This window comes from Amphibalanus amphitrite, unplaced genomic scaffold (genome assembly GCF_019059575.1).
Source record: "Amphibalanus amphitrite isolate SeventyFive unplaced genomic scaffold, NRLGWU_Aamphi_draft 000098F_arrow, whole genome shotgun sequence".
Lineage (NCBI taxonomy): Eukaryota > Metazoa > Arthropoda > Thecostraca > Balanomorpha > Balanidae > Amphibalanus > Amphibalanus amphitrite.
In genome coordinates, this window is record NW_024881593.1 from 954,075 (window position 1) to 975,794 (window position 21,720).

Genomic DNA, 21,720 nt, shown 5'->3' on the forward strand with positions numbered 1-21,720 from the left:
CACTACTGACCACCGTTCTCCCGTCTCCTCCAGCCTGCTGGGCCGCTGGGAGGAGGCTGCCAAGGACCTGCGCACCGCCTGCAAGCTGGACTTTGACGAGCAGGCCGACGAATGGCTGCGGGAAGTGACGCCCAACGTGAGTAACGAGACTGGGATCCTGCAGGAACTGCTCGACTCGTTCATCTCGCTCCTGATGTAGCCGCTGCCGCCCTCCTTCGCTTCCGATTAGCCGCTGTCGCAGTCCTGGGCTGGTCGCTGTCCGTGGTGTCTGTCGCTCGCTGTCCGCCGAGACTGAGACTGAGGCGGGGAGCTCACGGGATGGAGTGTTTTCGAACGAATAGGGATAGGCCGCTGGTGGATTGAGGTCGAGCGGTTTGGGGGGGGGGGGGGAGGCGCGGGTGGGATAGGACGGCACGCTGGTGGATTGAGGCCGAGCACTGGGGCGCTGGTGTGTGAGGTTCCCTTCCTATAGGGGCGCTGTTGGGCGCCGGGACCGGGTCAGAATGGAACGGCGAGGCGTTCCCGGCCAGTCGGGGTGGAGGGACGGACGGCTGGTGGGCTATCACGGATGGTTACAGATGTGGTTAATGGTCTTCAGTTTCGCCACAAATGGGCACCATATTGCTTTATCGTAGCACCATCGCTTCCTAAACGCGATTATGGTAACAGCCGATGCTTCAGGATGTAGTGAGCAGGGTGGTCCGGGCTGGCGAAATTCCCTCTGACGGGCACACCCGAGACCGCTCCATTACGGTCAAGTGATGGTCCAGCCAATTATCTAGTCATTACGACTGATACATCAACCCCAGTCGTTTACAATCTCGGTCGGTATCAACTGAACGACAAGGTCAGTTTCTTATATGGGCATCGTTTTTATATGGGCATGGCTAGGTTCGACACATTGCCATCAAAAGTATGGCCTGATAGCATTAACTGTCATATCGATAGGCATCACAGTTTTTCATCCTTTTAAAATACCAATTTTAGATTATTATTTTCACATCCATCGTCATTCAGCGTAATTTGCGAATGAATCATGTCTTCTAAGCTATCGAAAATATTGCGTTTTTGCAAGCATTATCGACGTTGCCCTGCGCTTCCCTCCATTTAGATTTCCTTAGACCCCCACAAAGAATATTTCGTTGTCTTTCAGTGGTATGATATTGAAGTCTACTTTTTATATCACGTACGTAGTGTGTTGCTAACGGTGTGTTCATTGTATAATGTGTATGTAGAAATACCTGGGGCTGATTTGTCGTCACAAGCCGTCGATATTGAAACCATTGCCCCTTTCCTGTGATGCCTCAAATGTTTCTTTATTGGCGTCTTTTCCATTACATAGTTTTTCAGGCACGTAGTATTTACATAGTGACCGTCAAAATGCCAAGTACAATGTAAACTTTCTGTGCTTCGAGAGCATGCGTTTCTTTTGGAAGTCTCGGAGGATTTCGTCTACACCTTTTTACGCCCAATTTAGGTACCAGTGCACACGTATCAGCAATAATGCAGGCGATTTCGACAGTACGGCATAGTCTCTATGGCGAACTGTCGAAATCTATTGCACTATTACTGAACTGTATGCACTATGTCTTATATTTGGTCGTAAAAATGTGTATAAGGTCTTGGCAATAAGCAACCAAGTGTGTTGCGTTTGTTCTTCGGTGACACCGCTTGTATTTATTTACGTAGATACTCATCTTTACAGAAATATTTAATCTGCATTGTAATCAGTCCATATCAAGTGTAAAGGCTGATTGTGTTTGTCATTGACGTATGTTCACGTGTTCTTTTGAAATATATAATTTTTCGGATTGAAAGAATTCATTTAAAACCAAGGCAATTAATTTATTGCTGGACAGAACTATCAACAATTATCACATTCAACTGTCCTAAAGGGAGTTTAGCACAATTTACAAAGCTATTATATGTGATCAAGATGGTGGACGTTCACCGTCTTTCGCCTCTGTGATACTTAGTTTTGGGCGCTGGATGTTAGAGGTATTTGTATTTGGCGACCAACATTTCCCAGTCTCTGCTCGCGTTTGTTTATGATTGACCGAATTTCGGAAGCGGTCTGCGAATACCTCTGGCATCTCCTGCCTCGGGGTTCTACCGTGGCACTCGGCGAGTGCCGCACCTCCACACTCGACACGTTGTCCGCGCGGCTGGCGCGCGCTGCTGTCCGTCCGGACCTTCTCTGTGGCCGCGGTGGTGGTGGGGTAGGGACGGTGCACTCACTCCTCGCGCAGCACTCGCGCCGCGGTCTCTCGCGCTCAGGCGGACAATTGAGCTACATGAAAGAACAGTGTGTCCTAAACATACATCAGGCCACTGGCGCCGCGGGACGCCGGACGCGCCGCGTCGCGCACCTCTCAGTCGAGGGGCTCGGTCGGACGCTGGCTCGCTCTCTCACAGTCAGTCACACGGAGGGTGCGCCGGTGCGCGGGGACGGGGGCGGGCCGGGCCCGGTCATCAGACGTGTCTCCAGTTGGGTGGCCGCGGGCCGGCAGGCGCTGCGACCGGCGGCAGTGCTGTCTCTCTCCCTGGGCGCCCCCGGCTCGTGTGCGGCGCGCTCCCTGCGGGTCGGTCGGGAATGTCTCTCGCCCAGCGGCACCGGTCACTCGGCGGCGCGCCCGCCGCGTTCATCGCCGCTGCAGGCGGCGCGCGCTCGCTCGTCTCTCTGGGCGCGGGCCGGCACCTCGGCTGCGGGGACGCCGGGCCGGCGCTGGGTGCGGGCGGGGTGGCGGGCGGCTCCGCGCGCCGCTCAGCCCTGGCGGCGCTGGCCCCGGTCCACCATCTTGCGGTACTTGCCGAGCAGCTCGGGCAGGTCGTAGCTGATGGCAATATCCAGCTTGTCGAGCGGGCAGCCCTTGAAGTAGGTGCAGGTGGAGGCCAGCGTGGGGAAGTCGTACAGCGGGTGCAGCTGCCGGGCCGATGTGCGGAAACGGAGCAGAATCGTCAGAACACTGGACATGAAATTAGAACTACGATATACAAGTTTTGTGGCTAGATTAGTGCGTGATATTTAACTGAATCGACCATCAACATCGCTACATAAGGTTTTGACAAGAAAGTCGAGGAAGATTCTCGCCAAAGTAACTGATGGGTTATCGTATCTGGCTAGAGGGCTACGCTAACTGACCGTGAAGAAGTCCTCGTAGATCTCCGGATCGGGCAGGTCGTAGCGGGAGATGTTGGTCACCCGACTGATGCCCTCGTAGATGTGGTACTTGTGCGGGTTGGAGACGACGTCCTCAGCCAGCTTCTTCTTGTTGCTGAGGAACGTCTGCTGGTTGAGGAAGGTGGTCACGTAGCAGTCCACCATGCGCGCGTGGTTGCGCACTCGCACCTGCCGGAAAGGGAGAAGTTGGTCAGTGTGGGTTTTCAATAGAGGTTTTTGTCGGAAGGCCAGTGGTTGAACCTTGTTCATTATTTTGATTTGTAGCAAAGCACGAATAATCAGGGATATGTCTAGAAGAATTCACTCTTGAGCTGGCCGTCAGCAATGGGAATTGCATTGAGACAGCTAACGAAGAACAAATCATTCTGTATCAGGTGCGTTGAACTATCAGTCCGTCGCGAGCGCGTTCAACTCACGGCGTGCCGGCGCGCCAGTCCGATCCTGTTCTCCACGCGGCTGGAGAGTGAGCGCGCGATGTCGGTGAGGATGGCGTCCTCCTGGCTGCGGAACAGGTCGACGGGCGCTCCGTCGCGGTAGGGCGCCTGCACGAAGCTGCCCGAGTAGATGGGCGGCGGCGTGGTGCTGCCGATGAGCGGACTGAGTGACCAGATCAGACTGCCCTGGACGGAGAGAAGCCGGTCCGCCGGCAGCTGGTCGGCCTTGTTCAGGATGATGCGCACCTGGCGGAGAGTCGAGTATCGGTTAGTTGGACGTTCATTGATGAGCGTGCTTTGATTCCGAGAAAATCAACGCACAGACCAAGGACAAGAAGCGAAGCATTGTCATTGCAAGCATTGTTACAATCATCAATGTCAGCAATCTATGAAGAAAGTCTTTTTCGGCTAGAGTCCTCGTTGCAGCTGGTAGAAACAATGGTCTGAACCGTTTCGATGCCGTTTCGATGCTCTTTTAACCAGATTCAGCTCATTTTAAACATATTTGTTTAGGTTCATGGCATCTAGTAACTGAGCTTCTACTTGTGAAAATCGTTCCTACCTGATTCTCGCGGCCCTTGAGCTGGTCGAGCAGGCTCTCCATCTCGACGCCGATGTCGAGGTGGTGCGGATCGAAGACGACGAAGATGATGTCGGCACGGTCGATGAACCACTGGCAGACGTCGTTGAAGGGGTAGATGCGGCCGTACTGGCGGCCCTCCATGATGCCCGGCACGTCCACCACGCTCACCTGGTGACGCACACGGAAAACAACGACATGGGTGCGCGCGAACGGACGGAGAGCGGTGCCGGCCAGACGCCACGCAGCTGAAACGCTCGAGAGAATCATTAATGGTGGAAACATTTTGTCGTGGTTTTAGCGTAGAAGTCGGTGATGGTTCATGACATCCGGACTTGACTAATGACATCTCATGAATCTCAGCAAGTAGGTATCCGACTTACCCGATTTCTCCGAAGTCCATTGACTTGTCAGGGTGATGGAAGGCTGTAGAGTGGACAGCTTATTGAACCAGATATTGTCCCTTTGACTTGCAACTCCGGAAGACATGGCAAGAACTATACTTACTGTGGCTCTGTGACGAACTTCATCGGTACTTGCTCTTCTCTAATGACTTGGAGCCGGCCGATGGCACAGGCGGCACCTGCCTAACAAGCTACTGGAGAAGTTTGTGCAGAACCTTCCTCAGCAACCAGTTAGGCGGATGACGTCTGTTCGCCGGCTGCTGGATAGCATATGTAGGCAACTTGTGGATCCGCTTGATCAGAAACCTTGTCGTAGTTTGGGTCATGCAGCATTCTGGCCTCAGTCTGGGACGATCTTCAGACTGCTCATTTCGTTGCCAACCCACTTGCATACTATGAGACCCTTCGCTCATCGTCGGATCTCACTATTTTCGTTGATTCGACGGTATCAAGGGTTGCATGCTTGGTGTACCATCGCGCCAGTAAAGCTTTTATTTATTCGTCAAAGCGCAACTGCGCAACGAATACGTGACTCTTTTATTGTAGCGATTTCTTACTGACTCGCTATATTGAGAAGCTGGTAGTCGGTATCCTTACCTTTTCCAGAAGTCGATTTCATTTTCGTACCTCTTCGATGGTCTGATCACTATAGCCCTACCTTTTCGAGGAGCCGGTTCTTGAGCTGTCTGCCGGAGAGCCGCTCGAGGAAGGCCTCGCCGAACTTCTGCAGTCCGGCGAACTCCCAGTGCGAGGTGACCTGAGCGCCGTCCTGGCGGGCATCCTGCTCGCCGTACGTCAGAATACGGAACTGACCGCTGCCTGCCGGGTCAGCGAGACGACGTCAGATGTAGAGTGTGTGGGGGTATCGTGGCATCGCATTCAGGATGAACATATCATCTCACACTAGTTGGAGTTGTGACGTAAATCCTGGTCCTATACATATATGCTGGCCGTCAATTATCTCCCCGAAGGTTCTAACTGCCATGCTTGTCCATGCTCCTCTTTTTTAAGGTTCTTATGAACGTTGTCCCCGTGACACCGTGCATAATGATAGCACGGCTGTCATCCACGGTCGTGGCAACGTTCCTCGGTATCTCACCTGGCATGGCGGTGGTGCGCGTGGCGTCGGTACCCAGCAGGTAGTTAATCATAGTCGACTTGCCGCTGTTCAGCTGGCCCAGGAACAGAATCACCGGCTTGGCGAAGATCTCAGCGTCTGTGGAAAGGAGGGATGTCAAGACTAAAACAGAGACGGGCGAAACTCAGCCGAGAGATACATAAATGCGTTTGAAGGACTTCGTCGATTGCCGCACAAGTGACAACCTCTGTGCTAGCAGTTCTACAAATTACATCAGTATACTGTGTTGCATTAGTTTCAATTCCACGCGAACCGAGTGTGGGATGCGCCCACCTGAGAGTGTGCGCGTGCTGATGGAGCTGTACTTGAACGTCTCCTCCAGCGGCTTGATGGCCGTGTCAGCCAGTCGCTTCAGCTCACGCAGCGCGTAGTTGGTCGCATCCTCCACGGGTCGGCTGAAGGGGGCGTGCAACCCTAGCAGCTCCTCCACCTCCAGACGGGGACGGGCCGTCGGCTCCGGCGCGGCGGGAGCGGGACTCTGAGCGGGAGCAGGCGCGGGAGCGGGAGCCGGGGCTGGAGCAGGAGCCGGGGCGGGAGCTGGCACAGGAGCCGGTGTCGGGGCGGGAGTCGGAGCCGGAGTCGGAGCTGGAGTCGGAGCTGGAGTCGGAGCCGGTGTAGGAGCAGGAGTCGGAGCCGGAGTTGGAGCAGGAGTTGGAGCCGGAGTGGGCGCAGGAGTCGGGGCTGGAGTCGGAGCCGGGGTGGGGGCTGGCGCTGGTGCAGGAGCGGGGGCTGGAGGTGCGACTGGTGCTGGAGCCGGTGATGGTGCCGGTGCAGGAGCCGGCGCAGGAGCGGCGGCGGGGGCGGGGGCCGGCGCTTCTTCGACGGGAGCAGGTGGCGCCGCCTTCTCCACTTCGGGTTCTGAAAGCCGGCGCGGAGGGCGTCAGTTTGGTTTGGCCGCGGCCCATCCGTCGGTCGGCACCGCGTCAGCGCGCCGCGCCGAGACCGGCCGACAGCTCCGACCGCCGCCGATCCACTATTATGATAGCGGAGCCGGCCAATAGTGCTGTGGACGCCGGCCAAGCCGCGATTACCCGATCAGACCCACCTGGAGCGGCCGGGTCACCGGGCGGCGACTGGTCGACGGGCGCGGCGGCCGGCTCCTCGCTGACGGCCGGCGCGGGCTCCTCTGAAAGCGGAGCTGTCAGCGATGCGCACCAACCAGGCCAAGCAAAGCAGTGCAAGCGGCAAGGTTCAAATCAGGGGAAAACACTGCGTGAACTGCGTTTGATTAGCAAGCTGTCGAATGCTGTTACGGATCATTGGGCTGTTCAAACACCAGTTGGAGCGATGTTGGCTGGAGCTAACTGTGGTGACTGGTGGTGTATGATCTCGGTCAGGGGTGTCAGTCTACATGTCGGTATGCGTCATTGCTGTGTGCTACGACCTTGGTCTGGGAACGGTCTGGTGTCATTAGCGTGCGGGCAGGTGGCTTGACAACACTTGCAGGAAGGGAGGGGGTGGGCTTCAGTAAAATGAACTAGCGTGGGGTTTGGCTAGAGGTAGCACGTGCGGAGCTTGTGAACTTTAGGCGGATAGGTATCCCATGGTTGATTGGCGAATTTGAGTCCGGCAGCCTTGACGTGCTACATTGGACCTGTGATATTGTTATGATGGTAATATTCAAATGGCCATGCATGTTTTTTGTGGGGTAAGTGCGCACGAATGTAAGAAAATCTCAAAATATCAAAATTAGTTAGCTCTTAATTTTCATTGATCTTATAGCGAAAAAAAAACGTATGATTGGACTCAGCCTAGACACCAGGGGCCATATTCACGTCGATGATTTTCGTAAGAATTTTCTTAAGTTTGACCTACTTCTTAAGTAAATTTTTTTAATCACGTGAACTCCGTCGATAAAAACTTAAGCAGTGTCGACGTGAATACCAAATTATACTTACGAAAGAAAATCGACTTACGAAGTCGACGTGAATACGGCCCCAGGGGCTTTGTTTGGTCTATCAGCTCGGAGTTAGTGGATTGTGTCACTATCCAGTCATTTACCCGGTGCCGGCGGCGGCGGCGGCGGCTGCTGCGGCTGCGGCTGCGGCGCGGCGGCCGGCTCGGGGCGTTCGGCGGTGTCGGCGGCGGCGATCGGCTCGGGAGACTCTGCAACAGGCCGGCCCGTGTCGTGTCGGTGCCACTGACCCGAGAGTCTCACATCGTGAGTCAGCGCTGCCCGGTCCCTCCCCGCCCAGACCCGCTATCCGGCTGTGAACGGAGCGGCTCGGACGTTCAAAGCCGCCGCTGATCAACCTGTATATCGTTTGAGCCGCGGCTGGATGTCAGTGTTGACGTTTGCTATCGGATTGACTAGAACAGAGTGTCACCCGTTTCACACCAGTGAAACGGGTGGATTTATTTGACTAGCGAAGCCCCAGTGTCAGTTTTATGGCCGCGATCGGCCGGCTGCAGCCTGTTCGTCTGGCGCGGCGGCGAGTGCGTAAACATACCGTGCTCAGTTCCGTCCTCTCGCGAGTCGCCGTCCTCCTGATCGGGCGCCGGCGCGTCTGAGTCCGCAGGCTCTCCCGCCTCTTCGTCGTCATCATCGTCCGCATCGTCGTCATCCTCGTCCTCGTCGTCGTCGCTCTCCTCCCCGTCACTTTCGTCGTCACTGTCGTCTCCGTCGTCGTCGGCAGCGGGTGCCGTGTTCTGGTCCTGAGTGACCGGCTCTGCCGTCTCGTCTGAACCGTCCCTCTCAGTCTCCTGAGCGGGCGCAGCTTCCGGGGCAGAGTTTTCAGTCTCGTCAGCCTCATCAGCTTCGTCAGCGTCTACGTCTGCCTCATCGTCAGCGTCAGAGTCGTTAGCGTTATCGTCGTCTATGTCTGCGTCATCGTCGCTCTCGACGCTGTCGTCGTCTTCGGTTTCGACGGTGACGTCGGCATCGCTGATCCCGGCGGCGTCGGCGGCGGGTGCGGGGTCGGACCGGTCGCTCTCCGCCGACTCCGCTCCGCCTACCGCTACGCACATGCGGAGGAGGAGGTGCGGAACGCCCGTCAGTGTCGGCGTGCGGGGTCACTGCATCAACGGGCGCACCGTGTCGCCCGTCACCCACTAGCCAGGCAGCGGGGCGGGGGCAGGCAACAGGCCGGAACTAGTGAGAAATGGCCGAATGGCGACTAATAGTCATAGAGGAGGCAAGACCTAGTGGTGCTCAAGTGAATTCGGAATATGCATTCGGTTTTCATTTGTATTTTTATCCTCATTCGATGTGTTTGGAAATGATAGTCGAGCATTTCACGTGTTCGATGATATTCACAATGCAGTTCTCAACACGATCCGGATAAAATAAAAGTGATGTTAATGAATATTATGGCAAAAAGACTGCATATAAAAATGTACAGCGGGATAGGTCTAGTGGGGTGGATGGTTAAGGTGACCTCCATCGGCCGTGCTTTTATCGGGTAGTTGGCGTGCCGCAAGCTGCACCAATCGTTCGAACTACATGTGCAGGAAGCCGGGTGTAAGGCTGCTGTGGCTGGCGTGCGGGGCTACGTCTGCGGGTTAGCCGGGCGGGCGCGGACACTTACCGTAGCGGCTGGGCTGCTCCCCGCGGGCCAGTGCCTCCTTGTAGCGGCGCAGGTCGGCCTCACGCGCGGCGATGGCTTCGTTGCGCTCCTTCATGTAGCGGCTCTCGGCGAACAGTTCGTCGATGATGCGCCGGAGGATGGAGCGGCGCGGCCCGCCGGCCGCCGGCTGGTCGTCGCTGGGCTCCACCAGCTCGTCCAGCGCCGACTGAGGCAGATCTCCGCGCTCCACCTTGGTCCGGATGAGATCGCGGTGGCGCTCGAAGATGGCCTTCCTCCGGATCGCCATCTGGTGACGCTCGGGGAAGATGAGCTGCCAGAGACCGCGCCGTGGTCCGGTCTCGGCCTTACCGTCACCGACCGCATCATCCAGACCGGGCAGCTCGACCAGAGCCGACTGCGGCAGGTCGCCGCGTTCGACCTTGGTGCGGATGAGGTCACGGTGCCGCTCGGCCAGCGCCTGCCGGCGGAGGGCCATCTGGCGCCCCTCCGGGAAGATAAGCTGGAAGAGGCCGCCGCTGCCCTCCGAGCCCGGCAGCGCCGCCTGCGGCCGCGCCAGCCGCTCGTCGTGCAGCGCCGAGGCCGGCAGCTCGCCTCGCTCCACCTTGACTCGCACCAGGTCACGGTCGCGGGCGGCGATCGCCGCGTCACGCATCTGCATGTAGTGCACCTCGGCGAAGAGGAGGTCGTACAGCCAGCTGCCCGAGGAGGGGACCTCCATGGCGGCAGCAGAGGCGCTCCAGGCAGCGGCGGCGGCGGGCGCGGCCGCGGGCTCGACCGGCCGGGACTGCAGCTCGGCCGGGACCTCCGGCAGGGCAGCCGGGGCCGGCGCCGGCGCGGGAGCGTCTGCTGAAAGGTGAAAACATTCCAGTCAGTCACAAACTAACGGCGCCGTGGGACTATGGCAAATGAGATTCTCTGAGCTTATTAATGTTACCATCAGCCATACTTCGTGTGCATTCGGACCTTCTACTTTCAACTCCTTTTAATCTTTCAGACGTCCAACGGTTCCACCCCTTTCCCCCTTCTTCTGCTCCGACTGTCCCGTCCACTCACCGACTAGCTCTCCGCGCTCCAGTTTGACCCGGCGGAGGTCGGCCTCTCGGGCGGCGATGGCGGCGTTCCGCTCCTGCCAGTAGCGCGATTCGGCAAACAGCTCCGACCAGAGCCGGCCGAGCAGCGACTTTTGGCTGGCCTGGCCGCCGGCCGAGAGGGACGGCAGCGGCTGGTCGAGCGCCGACGCCGGCAGCTCCCCCCTCTCCACCTGCGCGGGAATAATGAGAGAGGGGTCAGATGTCACCGGAGAGCTGCGTCGTAAATGATTTCAGCAGTTGGGCAAGTCGAGATGTGGTTGGTTTGCTTATCTTTCTCTTGAAATTTCTCGCTCGATTGATTCTAAACCTACCCAACGGAATGCCAAACGTCCATCCATTCGGACGAAATTTTAAAAATCGTCACTAAAAACATTCTGGATTAAGAGTGCCGAACAGTTACAAAGATAGTCCGTGAAATTTCTCATTTCTGTCGAGAGTCGCCAAAAACTGTCAGGGCAATACATCAATTACACGCTCTGATACCCCATGACATCCGTGACTGACCGACATCCGATGATCCACCCAACTAACCTTGAGCCGGACGAGGTCACGGTGTCGGGCGGCGATGGCGATGTCACGCTGGCGCATGTAGCGTGACTCGGCGAAGAGCAGGTCGGAGAGCCAGCCGAGTGGGCCGGCGGCTGCCGGCTCGGAGGAGGCGGCGGCGCCGGCCGCGCGCGCCTCGCACTCCTCCCGCTCGCGCTTGATGTAGGGCTGACATTCCTCTCGGCTCGGCTCCGGCCCGGCTGCGGGAGGGGGACACGGGGTCATTGGGTCAGTCGGGTCAGTCGGGTGGCTAGGTGGTTTCTGAATTGCTTGCTTTTTCAAGTCTAACAGCTAGCAATTTGTCCCTGTTTGTCTTATTTAAAGTTGGTTGACTTGACCGGCAATCCATGTCAGGTTGTTTTAACGTTCCCTTAAAGCAATGCAATGCTATGAACGGGTTTCGTTTTCTTTGCGCTTACACCAAGGCCCGTCATTTGTCGGGTTGACTCGCAGGTGTTTTAGAGACCGGCTTCGCCAAGGGTAATAGTGGCCCATCACTGAGCTGTCTCGTCCCAGCACCGTAGACAAAGCCGGTTGGCCGGCACCGCTGGTGATCCGTCTCAGTCGCCAAGCGGCTCCTCAAGGCGTCAGACGCGGATTCTGTTGAGTTTCAAACTCGCCCATCGAAGAATCGCCCTCAAACTTCTTCGAATGTCAACCTGCGCTACGGATTGGTGTTGACGACAGGCCGTGCGGCGGTATGCTATGGCTTCTGTTCGATCTCAGTTTGTTGGCAGCCTCGGTTGTGAAGTTCAGTGAGAGTAATGCCGGATTCCTTGCTAGATCAAAGGTGTTTAGACCGTGCGCTAAATTCCGGTCAAATCGCTGGGTTTTCTGGCGAAGACTGACTGACCGGGTTTTGGCAGTGTGTCTGGGGCGCGGCCCGCGGGGGTTCCGGTGCCGGCGAGGACCGGCCGGCGGACCGTCTGCGGGTGACAGCACCGGGAGGAGTCCTCCCCGCGCCCCGCCCCGCCGGGCGGCTCACTGGCCGGCGGCCAGCACCGTCACCTGGCACCGGCGGCCCGTCCGAACACATTACTCTCGGTTTGTCATCCGTCCGCCGACGGTGTAGTATTTATACCGCGCCGGCCGCCACTCTGACCTGCTGTCGCTCGGTTACCGGCCGACCAGACGGCGGCGATGGTCGAATGCGAACTACCGTGACCCAGAGACGACACGGCGAAGACGAGCGACGTGCGGTCGCCGACCTTGACTAGCTTTCTGCACCATTTACGTCAAACGGCGCGCACTGCTACCGCCGCTATGTTGTCAGTTGTCACCCGGCCGGCGACAGCGACGGCTACGCGCTGAAGTTTGGTTTGACTGCGGGGTAGACTGTACCGCAATACACTCGTGTCGTGCGGGACAGCCTACACAGCTGCCGCTGCCGCCTCGGTCTCAGATCCGCGCCGGACAGATTGGGTATGGACTATGGGGTTTGGACGCCTACCAACCGGAGACAGATATGAGGATGAGTTGGCAGTTAGAATATTTGCTTCAAATTGTGATGATTTTATGTTTTTGTAGTTGTTTCTCTATGTATTTTATTGGCCAGAATGTCATATTCGGCCCAATTTAGATGCTCGTTCCAATGACACGTAGCTCTGTTCGAAATGTCCTGCCGACCTCAGTTTCCGGCCGTACAGTGACTCTGCTGGACTGACGTAAACAAACAGTGGACGGTCATAATGCCAGAAATCATTCAGCACTGATGTATACACACTCCACATGATCTGCACATAAATAAGCAGTAAACACTAATACTCTTCGAAGTGTGGCCATTACATACGTCGATTGGAAATCGTTTGTGTTCTTCGCTGACTGCAATTCAGGTGCTGCGTCGGACCTTCCGAGGTTCATTTATAAACGAGCATCGTCGTTCATCTTTTCTTGTTTGGGAATCAGATACCGCGGGTGCATTGAATAACTCCTTATTAAAAAAAGCTGTGAAATAAGCGAACCCCAATCACCATATCTTTACTCGATAACAACTTTTTGTTACGAAGGATTCCGCGTTCCAACTGAAGCGTCCGGAGGTTCCTGCGATATTCGCACTGTGCCATCTCGCCGCCTCTTCCAAGTTTGGCAGGTGCGGCCACCGTTCGCGGTGGGACGCGCTCGATCGCCGCTGGCAGAGCGACAGGTCGCCGGTGAGGGGCGTCTGGCGCCGGCCGGTGCCGTGGCTGTCGAGGCTAATTGGTACAGCGGCCGGTCGGTGGCCTACAGACTGCTCCCGGCCGGCGGCATCCTGCCCGCCGAACGACAGACCGACGGGCTGGCCGCGCCAACCGCCAGCCGCCGCCGCCGCCGCGCCGCTGTTGTCTGCTCTGGCCTCTGGCGAACCCTCTCACCGGCCGTCATCCCGCCGCCGTCGGCTGTCTGTGCGAAGGCCGGCGTCACCCGGCCAGCTCCGGACGCGTCGTAAAAGCCGCTTGATGCCGCCATGAAGTCGTCCGGCGCGCGGCGCCTGCCCGGCCACTGAGCGGAGGCGTTTTATGTGGTGGTTTTGGACGGGGAGCTGCTGTCTGCTGTCGCTCTCCGCATCTTCACTTATCTCCCATCCTGTTTTTCAGTATTTAATTAATGTGGCGATATTTTAGTCTGTCTGGCGGCCTGCCCGCGCCGGTGGATTCCGCGGCACGTCGGTCAGCGCGGCCCACTGAGCCCGGAGGCGGGCCGGGCGCGGCGAGTGGGCGGGTCCGCCGCGTCCACCGGTGTCTGATCTGGACGTCTCTGCGTTGCAGACGGCTGCGGGCCCGGCGCCGGCGGCGGCGGCGGGCCCGGCAGTGTGCACCGTGCCCCTGACGGAGCACTCGGAGATTCCAGCCTCCGAGATTGTCATGCTGGAGGTGGACCCGCCGCCGCCGCCGCCGCCGGAGCCGGAGCCGGAGCCGGAGCCCGGGCCGGAGCCGCTCGACGGACAGTACCGGTGTTCTGAATGCGGCAAGACTTACTCACGAGCTCATTATTTCGTGCGTCACGTGCGCTCGAGGCACGGCCGGGTGGTGTCGATGGCGCCGCCGTGCTGCCCCGTCTGCCAGCGTGTCTTCTCGTCTCGCCAGGCGCTGGAAACCCACTGGCGCATCCATAAGGGCGAACTACCGTTCGCGTGTGAGGTCTGCGGCCGCCGGTTCCGGCAGAGCCGTCATCGGGACGATCACGCGCGCACGCACACCGGCGAGCGGCCGTACGCGTGCCAGCAGTGCAGCTGCACGTTCGCGCACGCGCAGACGCTGGCGCAGCACCAGCGGATGCACGCGGGAGTGCGACGTCACGCCTGCCCGTCCTGCCCGCGGCGCTACGGCCGCGCCGACAGACTGCGGGAACATCAGCTCAAAGTGCACGGCGTGCCCGGTCAGCCGCGGCAGGTGACGCCGCCGCGAAGGACGCGACAGCGGACTCGGCGGGCTGCCGAGGCTCCCGGGACTCAATCGCAGGAACCTGAAGCGCCGCTAGACTATCTTCAGTTACCTGAACTAGAGACTGAGGGAGAGGTGCCTCCCCCGGCGGCGCTGGCGGAGCGAGAGGCGCAGCACGCAGACTCCCTGGCTCTAGCGGCAGCGCACGACGCCCTGTCACTGCTGGAGTCGCCCGAATCAGACTCGGCTCGCTTCATCGACTCGCAGCCCACAGATAACATGCTGCTGATGCCCGCCCCCGGGGCGTCGTCTGCCCCACTGCTGGGTTCTGGGGACGGATTACCACTAGCTGAACCGAGCGGGACCGAGGGAGAGCTGAGACTGACTGGTGAGATGGCAGAACCAGAGACATTAACCCTGCTTGGGTCGCGCGGTGATGAGGTGGTCGCGCTGGATGTGGTGTCTGAGACTGGTGACGAACAGCACCAGCACCAGGGGCAGCGATCCGTGATGGTGCAGATCTCGGACGGGATGATCTCGTGGTGAACTAATATGATCTCATGGGCAGACTAAGGTGATCTTGTGGGCAGACTGAGCAGAGCTTGTACCGTCTGTTCAGACGGGTGACATCTGTCCTCGGCGGTGACAACTGGCGCCTGTCACTCCTGTCAGAACATTGTTACCCAGTGGCCCCCAGGGATGAATCGTCTTTCATTTTGTGTGTTCTTTGGATATATCTGAGTCAGGGATGCGGAGCCGTGGAAATTTCAAACGGCTCCGGCTCCGGCTCCGGCTCCGGAGAAAAAAATCGGCTCCGGCTCCGGCTCCGGCTCCGGGTGAAATGTTATGGCGGCTCCGGCTCCGGCTCCGGCTCCGAGTAAAATGGTTCGGCTCCGGCGGCTCCGGCTCCGGCGGCTCCGGCTCCGACTCAGTACATCCCCTATGCAATCAATTAAATACGGGTGGAAGAAAAATTGGCTTGGTTATACGCGTTACCTACTCTTGCCATGACCGGCTCACCGCGTCCCCGCGCAAACGCACCTCGGAGAGAACTGGCAGAACAAAGGACTAGGAAGCGATGGCATTGGAAACTCAGTCGCCGCGAATCGGAGTTCACTGAACCATCGTAAGCTGACACCCATCTCAGCGGCATTGGGGGGTGGGGGTGGGGGTGGGAAGAGACGGTGCTGGGAGTCGCAGTCCACTGCACTGGCTTCAAAACAATGGCGGTCACCTGATGACCGGTCCTCATGTTCTGGGGATGCAGTAGACGTGAGTGGGGGGGGGGGGGGGGAGGAGCAGACAGGAAGTTGATTGCGTACTGTGGGATACTGGGGATATTCGGCTTTTTCATTCACTTGATGGCCCATGACGTACTATTGGTCTCAAGATAAGGGCCCAGGCGATCTGTAGTTTTGATGCGGTGAATACCCTTACCCTCGCCACAACTCGGGCCGAGTGCACCCCTCCTCCCAGCCAGCGCCACCCCCACTCGCATTGTGGCGAGGGTGAGGGTATGCACCGCATCAAAACTACAGGTCGCCTGGGCACTTATATTGAGACAATAGTACGATATGTTTTACTGCCTTGTACTGTCAAACCGAACTAGGTCAATTATTTTTTTCCTCTTCAAAAAATAAAAAGGAGCCGGAGTCGCCCCCTTTTTTGGCGGCTCCGGCTCCGGCTCCGGCTCCGGGCTATATTGTTTCACGGCTCCGGCTCCGGCTCCGGCTCCGGGCAAAATATGCCGGCTCCGGCGGCTCCGGCTCCGACTCCGGCTCCGGCTCCGCATCCCTGATCTGAGTGGTTGACTACATTTTGAAATCTTTTTGCTGGGGAGGTGTTTCAGTGTCGTTATTGTTGCTGAGTCGATTGCTACTATTTAAAAGGTTGTTGCCAAAACTTCTCCGAATAAACGCTAAAGATATTATGCACTCAATTTTCACTGTGTAACCCCAAAGTACCTATTCTCACACCATATAAACGACCAGTTAACCTGCATCCTCCGCCACGGCAACACCTGCGCTCCTTTCTACCGCTGTGTGCATCGCCGGCTCCTTTCCAGTCCATTCTGCGGCCTGACCTCTGAGAGGCGGCGCCGTGGACCGGGAAACGCGGGAAAGAGCCGTCCCACACCGGGGGACAGCCGCCCCTGACCGGGACAGCCGCCCCAGAGCAGGGACAGCCGCCGCCCGCGGCCATTCTGGTGCCGTCTGCTGGCAGCGGCACCCGGCCACCGCCGCCAGCCGTCAGCCGCCGCCGCCGGGGCGGCTATTTTGCCGTCTGTCACCGACTCGGGTCTGATCGGCCGACCTCGCCAGGGACGCCGCGGCCCGTCTCGCTGCGGTGAGATAGGACGCAGCTGCGGGCCGTGGCGGCTGTCCCTGGCGAGGCTGGCGGCGGTGTGCGTGTGCGTATCGGTACCGTCCCGCTGCCAGCTGTCACACTGTGCCGTCCGCTGGGCGCTATCCGCATCCATCTCAGCGGCGGCGCTGAGGTTCACCGAGCAGCGTTGGCGTACCCTCTGATCGCCGGCGAGGACCCGGGGCCCTGCTGTGACCTAGCAACCACCTCGGGTGGACGGAATACCACCTGGGATGAACGGCGTGGCGCGTCCTGACGTCCGCCCGCTGGCACGGACTGGTCGTATAACTCACCACCTGACGCACGGGTGACGGCACCCGGCCCTCAAAAATATACCGGCGCTTGTCGCGGCTTTGTCTAAGCTATGGCCTTGTCGCAGGATGTGTCGGGCTGCTGTGGATACATTTGTAGCTGTCAGAGTGTCAGGGTGTTGAGATAAGCATGGAAAAGGTGGGACCAAATAATAATCACAGTAGAACAAAATGTGCGTACGTGCGATGCTCACCCCAACCAGATTGACATACGTCGTGTCGGGCTGACGCCCCTGTTCTTTCAGTAAGAGCTGCAAGTCCCAAGGTGAAGGTTATTGTCGTTAGTAATATATCAAAGCGATGGAGAAGAATGGCGACGTTAGGCTAGATCATAATTTTCGGGCAAATGTTTATTTGCATTTTGACCACACCAGCCGTCGGGGGATGTGTTGTTTGACTTTGAGACACGGGGTTGCATCAGCGGAGAATTTGATCAGCAGAGGAACTTTTCCCGACCATCACGCGGTTGGGATGCTTGGCATCTGACCAGAGCTGTAGTCATGGTCAGCCGGCTGTGGCCAGTGAATGGACGGGGATGATATGTCCTGCAGCATCTGGCGGTGAACTGACCTATGCCAAATACCGAGAAGCGTACTTGCTGACAGGCTGATTTTTGCTCTCCCCTTTTTCAAAGAACCCCGCGCAGGTTACGTGATTTTGGGGGTGTGGATGAGATGGATACTTCATGGCTGAGAATGCTTTGCGTATAGGTGGGAAGGTTTTTACCATTTTTGCTATTTGACATCATACATCGTTATATTTTCTCTTCTCCGTTGGGTGCCTCCCAATGGCATTGAGTTAGGAGTGAAATCTGGATCGCGGCCGTCTGATATAACTATTTATTGACGTTTTACTCCCGCTTTTTGATGTGTGTTGGGGTCTAATTTGTATTTTATTGACATTGCCATTTCTGATTCTTCGTATAGTTGGTGAGTTCGGCCTCCTCTATAGTTCGTAGTCGAATCTCGTCTGCCTTGTGCTGCCGCGATTGCTCCCGTCTCCGGTCGACCGTCCGCCAGCGACCGAGCTGACAGCAGTCGGAGTCGCCGGTTGGCAGGGCGGGGAGTTCGTTTGGCAGGGGTGCCGCCGCCGCCCCCCTCCTCCCCGTCGGCCCCGCACACCTGACAATGGCCGCGCCTCGGCGGTGGAATGTGGTCGGCCGTCGAAGCCGCCGACAGCCGCCGACTGGCCGACACTGCTGTTACAGCCGCTCACTGAGGGTGTTCACGTGGGGCGGAGGAGGTTCAGTCGCCGGCCGGAACTGCCGGCAGGACGTGCAGTGCAAACTGGACTTGGTACGGACAGCACATTGTGCTGGGATGTATCAATTACAACAGCAAGCAGAGGGCAATGGAGATGGTCTAAGAGCAGTATTCGTTGTTACTGACTTGCAATGTTCTTTTGTATCCCGCGTAGGATCGAAAACCTTCCCAGGGGCTTGAGGAGGTGCTGTTTCACCGCAGTCTGGCGGCATACCGGCCCCAGCCGGCCCCCAGTCGATGTCGCCGTCGGTCGCCAGTGGTCCAGGGCCGCGGGGCGTCCGTTCAGGGGGCGGTGGCGGACCCCGGGCGGGGCGGGGGCGGGGGCGGTCCGTTTGGCAGCCCGGCCGCCCTCGACTCAGCTGACGGCCGCCGCCGATGCCAGCCGAGTCGGTAAATTTAGCCAACGCCGGCTGACACTGGCTGCTCCTGCTGCTGCCCTGTGGCCCCTCTCGGACCGGTCGGCAGCGGAGACGGACGTCCCTCGCTCACCCAGGCACTGGGCACGCTCTGTGACATCTACGCGTTATGCCATTGGGCTCATCAATGTCTGGGTCCGGCTGAATCACAACTGATAACTCCGAAGTGCATGACTCCAACGGTAACCTTCCGGTCAGGCAGTCATGCCCATAGCCGTTTTGACCATCTTCTCAGAGGGTCGATATGCCAAGGGAGACTTAACCGGCCTGCTGCCGTATTCCGCATCCGGTGAAGCAGCGTGTTTCGAGTGCCGTGGCCGGGTTAAATTCCTGTCGAGTACCGACCCCTGGGGCGGCGCTGGCTGCCGTGTAGCAGCGCAGAGTACGTCCGGCCGGAGAGTAAACTGTCGCCGCCAATGTTGAGGCGATGTCGGCCAACTGGCGTGCCTTGCGGTCGCGTCCTATGCTGGGTTCCCGAATCCCGAACCGCGACGGTGTGTATTCTTGAAGGCACTGTCCGTGTCCGAAGGTATGGGACCACCTGTGGAGTCGCGCAGGCATGCCGCAGACACCTGTTGAAGATATGGCGGCGATGTTTGAATTCCGCCACTGACCACACCGTGTTGCCGTGACCCCAACAGGTGCCGATCTGACCCGGGCGTCGTTATCCAACATTTCCTTTCACACGACGCCTGTGGCAACAGCCGGCCGACCTGGAGGGTTGCTCGCCAAAAACAATACACTGCGGCCCGCTGGAGCGGCGGAATGTGATGGACTCTTCCTCGGGGTCCGGTGGAGGGCCCTCAGAGGACGCCGGAGTCGTCAGACGCTGTCCCGGCCGGCCGGCACAGGAGGACGCCGAGGTCGCGCTGGCTACTCGCCAGCGAAAACCGTTAACATTCCGTGACTCGTGGTGTCGAAGGACATGGAAAGAAATGTGATAGTGGTGTTAAATTGGCACTGAGACTAGTCGTTTTGTCAGCCTCAACGTCTGATAATGAATTAGTTGCCATATATTCGAAAAGGAAGGTCATGGATGAAATAATACTATATCTCATCCATGGAAAGGTCAGCAAAAGGGAGGGGATGTTTTTGCAGCGCTTAATAAGTCATCGCTTACTCCTGCAGTCGTATTTAGACATGATTCTGCATTACCACCTGTATCCACCAAGTGTGAGTCGATTTATTATTAACCCGAGTCAGGCAAAGTGTGATTATCTGGTCGTTGAGCACCCGGCTGCTTAGTGCGCTCCTCATTAGCTGATGATGAAGATACACGGTCGCGTCTTCGCTGCTGGTCTCGGGTATTTAAATGGTTTCCAAATTAATGCGCCCTTGCATCAGAAACCTGGCACGTCCTCAAGAGACGTCAATATCGAGGTCATCCCGTGGGCGTTGGCGGCTCCTTGACAGACGGGAAGGTGACAGAGGGTGGCAAAGCAGGCCAGCACTGATCCTGAAGGAGGATGTGTACTCGGATGCTAAACTAAACTTTACTCGACGAAGGATTGTTAAAGCGTTACAGACTGGTTCACAGTAGGATTCAATCAATTACAAGTATCCAACAGTGTTTCATCGTAACAGAACAATGACGTTCGATAAAGGTGTGGTTCTTTCTACTTTACGCTGATTATCAATCATTAACTAATTCGCTGCAGTACGATTTACTTCTTTCGGGAATTTTGTGGCTACCCTTTTAGTCTTTTGGGTAAGTTATCATTAGTCATTACTGAGGGACGAAGGCGCAGATAATGCAAGGTGCTGGCCGTCTGGCATCGATTGAATTCGATCAGTTTTGTGTTTCACGGGTTTGCTGCTTGTTGCGGTATCAGCCCATTTGTTGATCTTTTTTGTCTTTCCTTCTAAGCCAGGGGCAGGTGGAGTTTATTGTGTTGGCTAGGTGGAGTATGAGCCAGGAGTCTTAATAGATGAGACGGATGTCCAGGTAGCTCGTCACAGCTCAGCCGATTAGGCTTCATTGGACCCATTCTCGCTGGAATGGCGCTTTTGGCTGGTGTCGTAACTCTTCCAGGGCATCAGTTGCTACCGTCTGCTGTTTGATCGTCGGCCTCTACACGCTTAGAGGGCTGTGGTGACGAGAGCTGCTTATGGGAACTGTGACATTCTCATGTGTTACAGAGCTAAGTCTACCATTTGATTTGGTGGATACTTGAGCCCGTCCTCTGTCTGTTTCGTCTTTTCTCGATTCTCTTGGCTGTTACCATGAGAGACTGTTGTCGGATTAGAGGTTGCCTTTCGGCACATATGCGCCTAATATGGACCATAACAGTATAACTTACAAGATTGAGTCTCCAAGCCTATATTTGATCCACTTTGCATTTCGTGGAGAGGACAGGTATGCCTTTTTTAGGTGTGAGGGAGGGTCTGGTCTTCATTCCTGGGTCACACATACTGATGGTCGCGGGGTGCCGGCGGTGACCCGTCGGGTCATCTCGGCCCCGGCCCCGTTCGGCCGTCTGTCCGCTCACCTGATGCCGCCAGGAGGGCGAGTGAGACGAGCACCAGCGCCCCCACGGCCGCCACTGTCGGCCAGCCCACTCGCGCCATCGCCGCCGGCTCACTGACCGCCCCAGCCCAGCGGAGCGAGCGCCCTGCCTGCCCCGACCGACCGACGGCGCGCCCCCCACCTGACGGTGACGTCACCGACCGACGGCGGGCCACGTGACCGCCGGTGACACGGGCCCGGCGCGCGCTATTTCGGCGCGCCGGCCCGCGCCGCCGCCTTTTATGGCGCAGGTGACATATCGGAGCCCGCGGCGCGCGCGCGCGCGGACGGCGTGATGACCGGAGCTGGTGACCGGTGACCCGGCAGCGGCAACGGTCGGTCTAGGATGATCGATGGGGGTGTGTATCAAATGACCAGGTGTGGAGGCGGGAGTACCAACTGCTCGGAGCTGGGTTGTTAGCCGACCCGGCTCCGTCATCGTCGCCATCAACTTTGATGGATGGGGATTGAAATGATTCATTGCTTCTTGATTGACGGTATTTAGGTGATTTCCACGTGAAGTCCAGCTCGATTAGTGCCTCGAGCTCTCCGACAAGTGCTATACCACTTGCTCTCCGATCTAGTATTTTTTCAACGACTT

The 21,720-nt window shown here is 57.6% G+C and overlaps 2 protein-coding genes across 5 annotated transcripts in view; one reads left to right on the forward strand and one right to left on the reverse strand.

The window, feature by feature from the left end:
- The window catches only part of LOC122380483 (hsc70-interacting protein-like), a 31,924-nt gene that overhangs the window by 5,386 nt on the left and 4,818 nt on the right, over positions 1-21,720 (forward strand). For all 3 annotated transcript variants that reach the window (XM_043363670.1, XM_043363673.1, XM_043363672.1), the window contains exon 5: positions 34-136. In XM_043363670.1, coding sequence (XP_043219605.1) covers positions 34-136 — 103 coding nt within the window. The remainder of the gene's footprint in view (positions 1-33; positions 137-21,720) is intronic.
- LOC122380482 lies at positions 1,825-21,228 on the reverse strand. 2 transcript variants are annotated; one of them, XM_043363669.1, is made up of 11 exons: positions 21,103-21,228; positions 10,887-11,101; positions 10,318-10,525; positions 9,265-10,107; positions 6,011-6,595; positions 5,699-5,815; positions 5,258-5,418; positions 4,178-4,366; positions 3,598-3,861; positions 3,143-3,349; positions 1,825-2,923 (listed from the first exon to the last, which is right to left on the reverse strand). In XM_043363669.1, the coding sequence occupies exons 1-11, from the start codon at positions 21,179-21,181 to the stop codon at positions 2,765-2,767; spliced, it is 3,027 nt and encodes a 1,008-aa protein (XP_043219604.1). In that variant the 5' UTR covers positions 21,182-21,228; the 3' UTR covers positions 1,825-2,764. The 2 variants fall into 2 exon arrangements, with proteins under 2 accessions (XP_043219604.1, XP_043219603.1); XM_043363668.1 differs by having other exon boundaries at positions 9,265-10,110.

Bases quoted from the DNA above. Each gene is read 5' to 3' on its own strand.
- LOC122380482 (XM_043363668.1), bottom strand. From the start codon at position 21,181: ATGGCGCGAGTGGGCTGGCCGACAGTGGCGGCCGTGGGGGCGCTGGTG. The intron at 10,526-10,886 runs GTTAGTTGGGTG...ATTCCCGCGCAG, and splicing joins GTGACCTCGTCCGGCTCAAG to GTGGAGAGGGGGGAGCTGCC. The intron at 10,111-10,317 runs GTGAGTGGACGG...TTCACCTTTCAG, and splicing joins GGAGCGCGGAGAGCTAGTCG to CAGACGCTCCCGCGCCGGCG.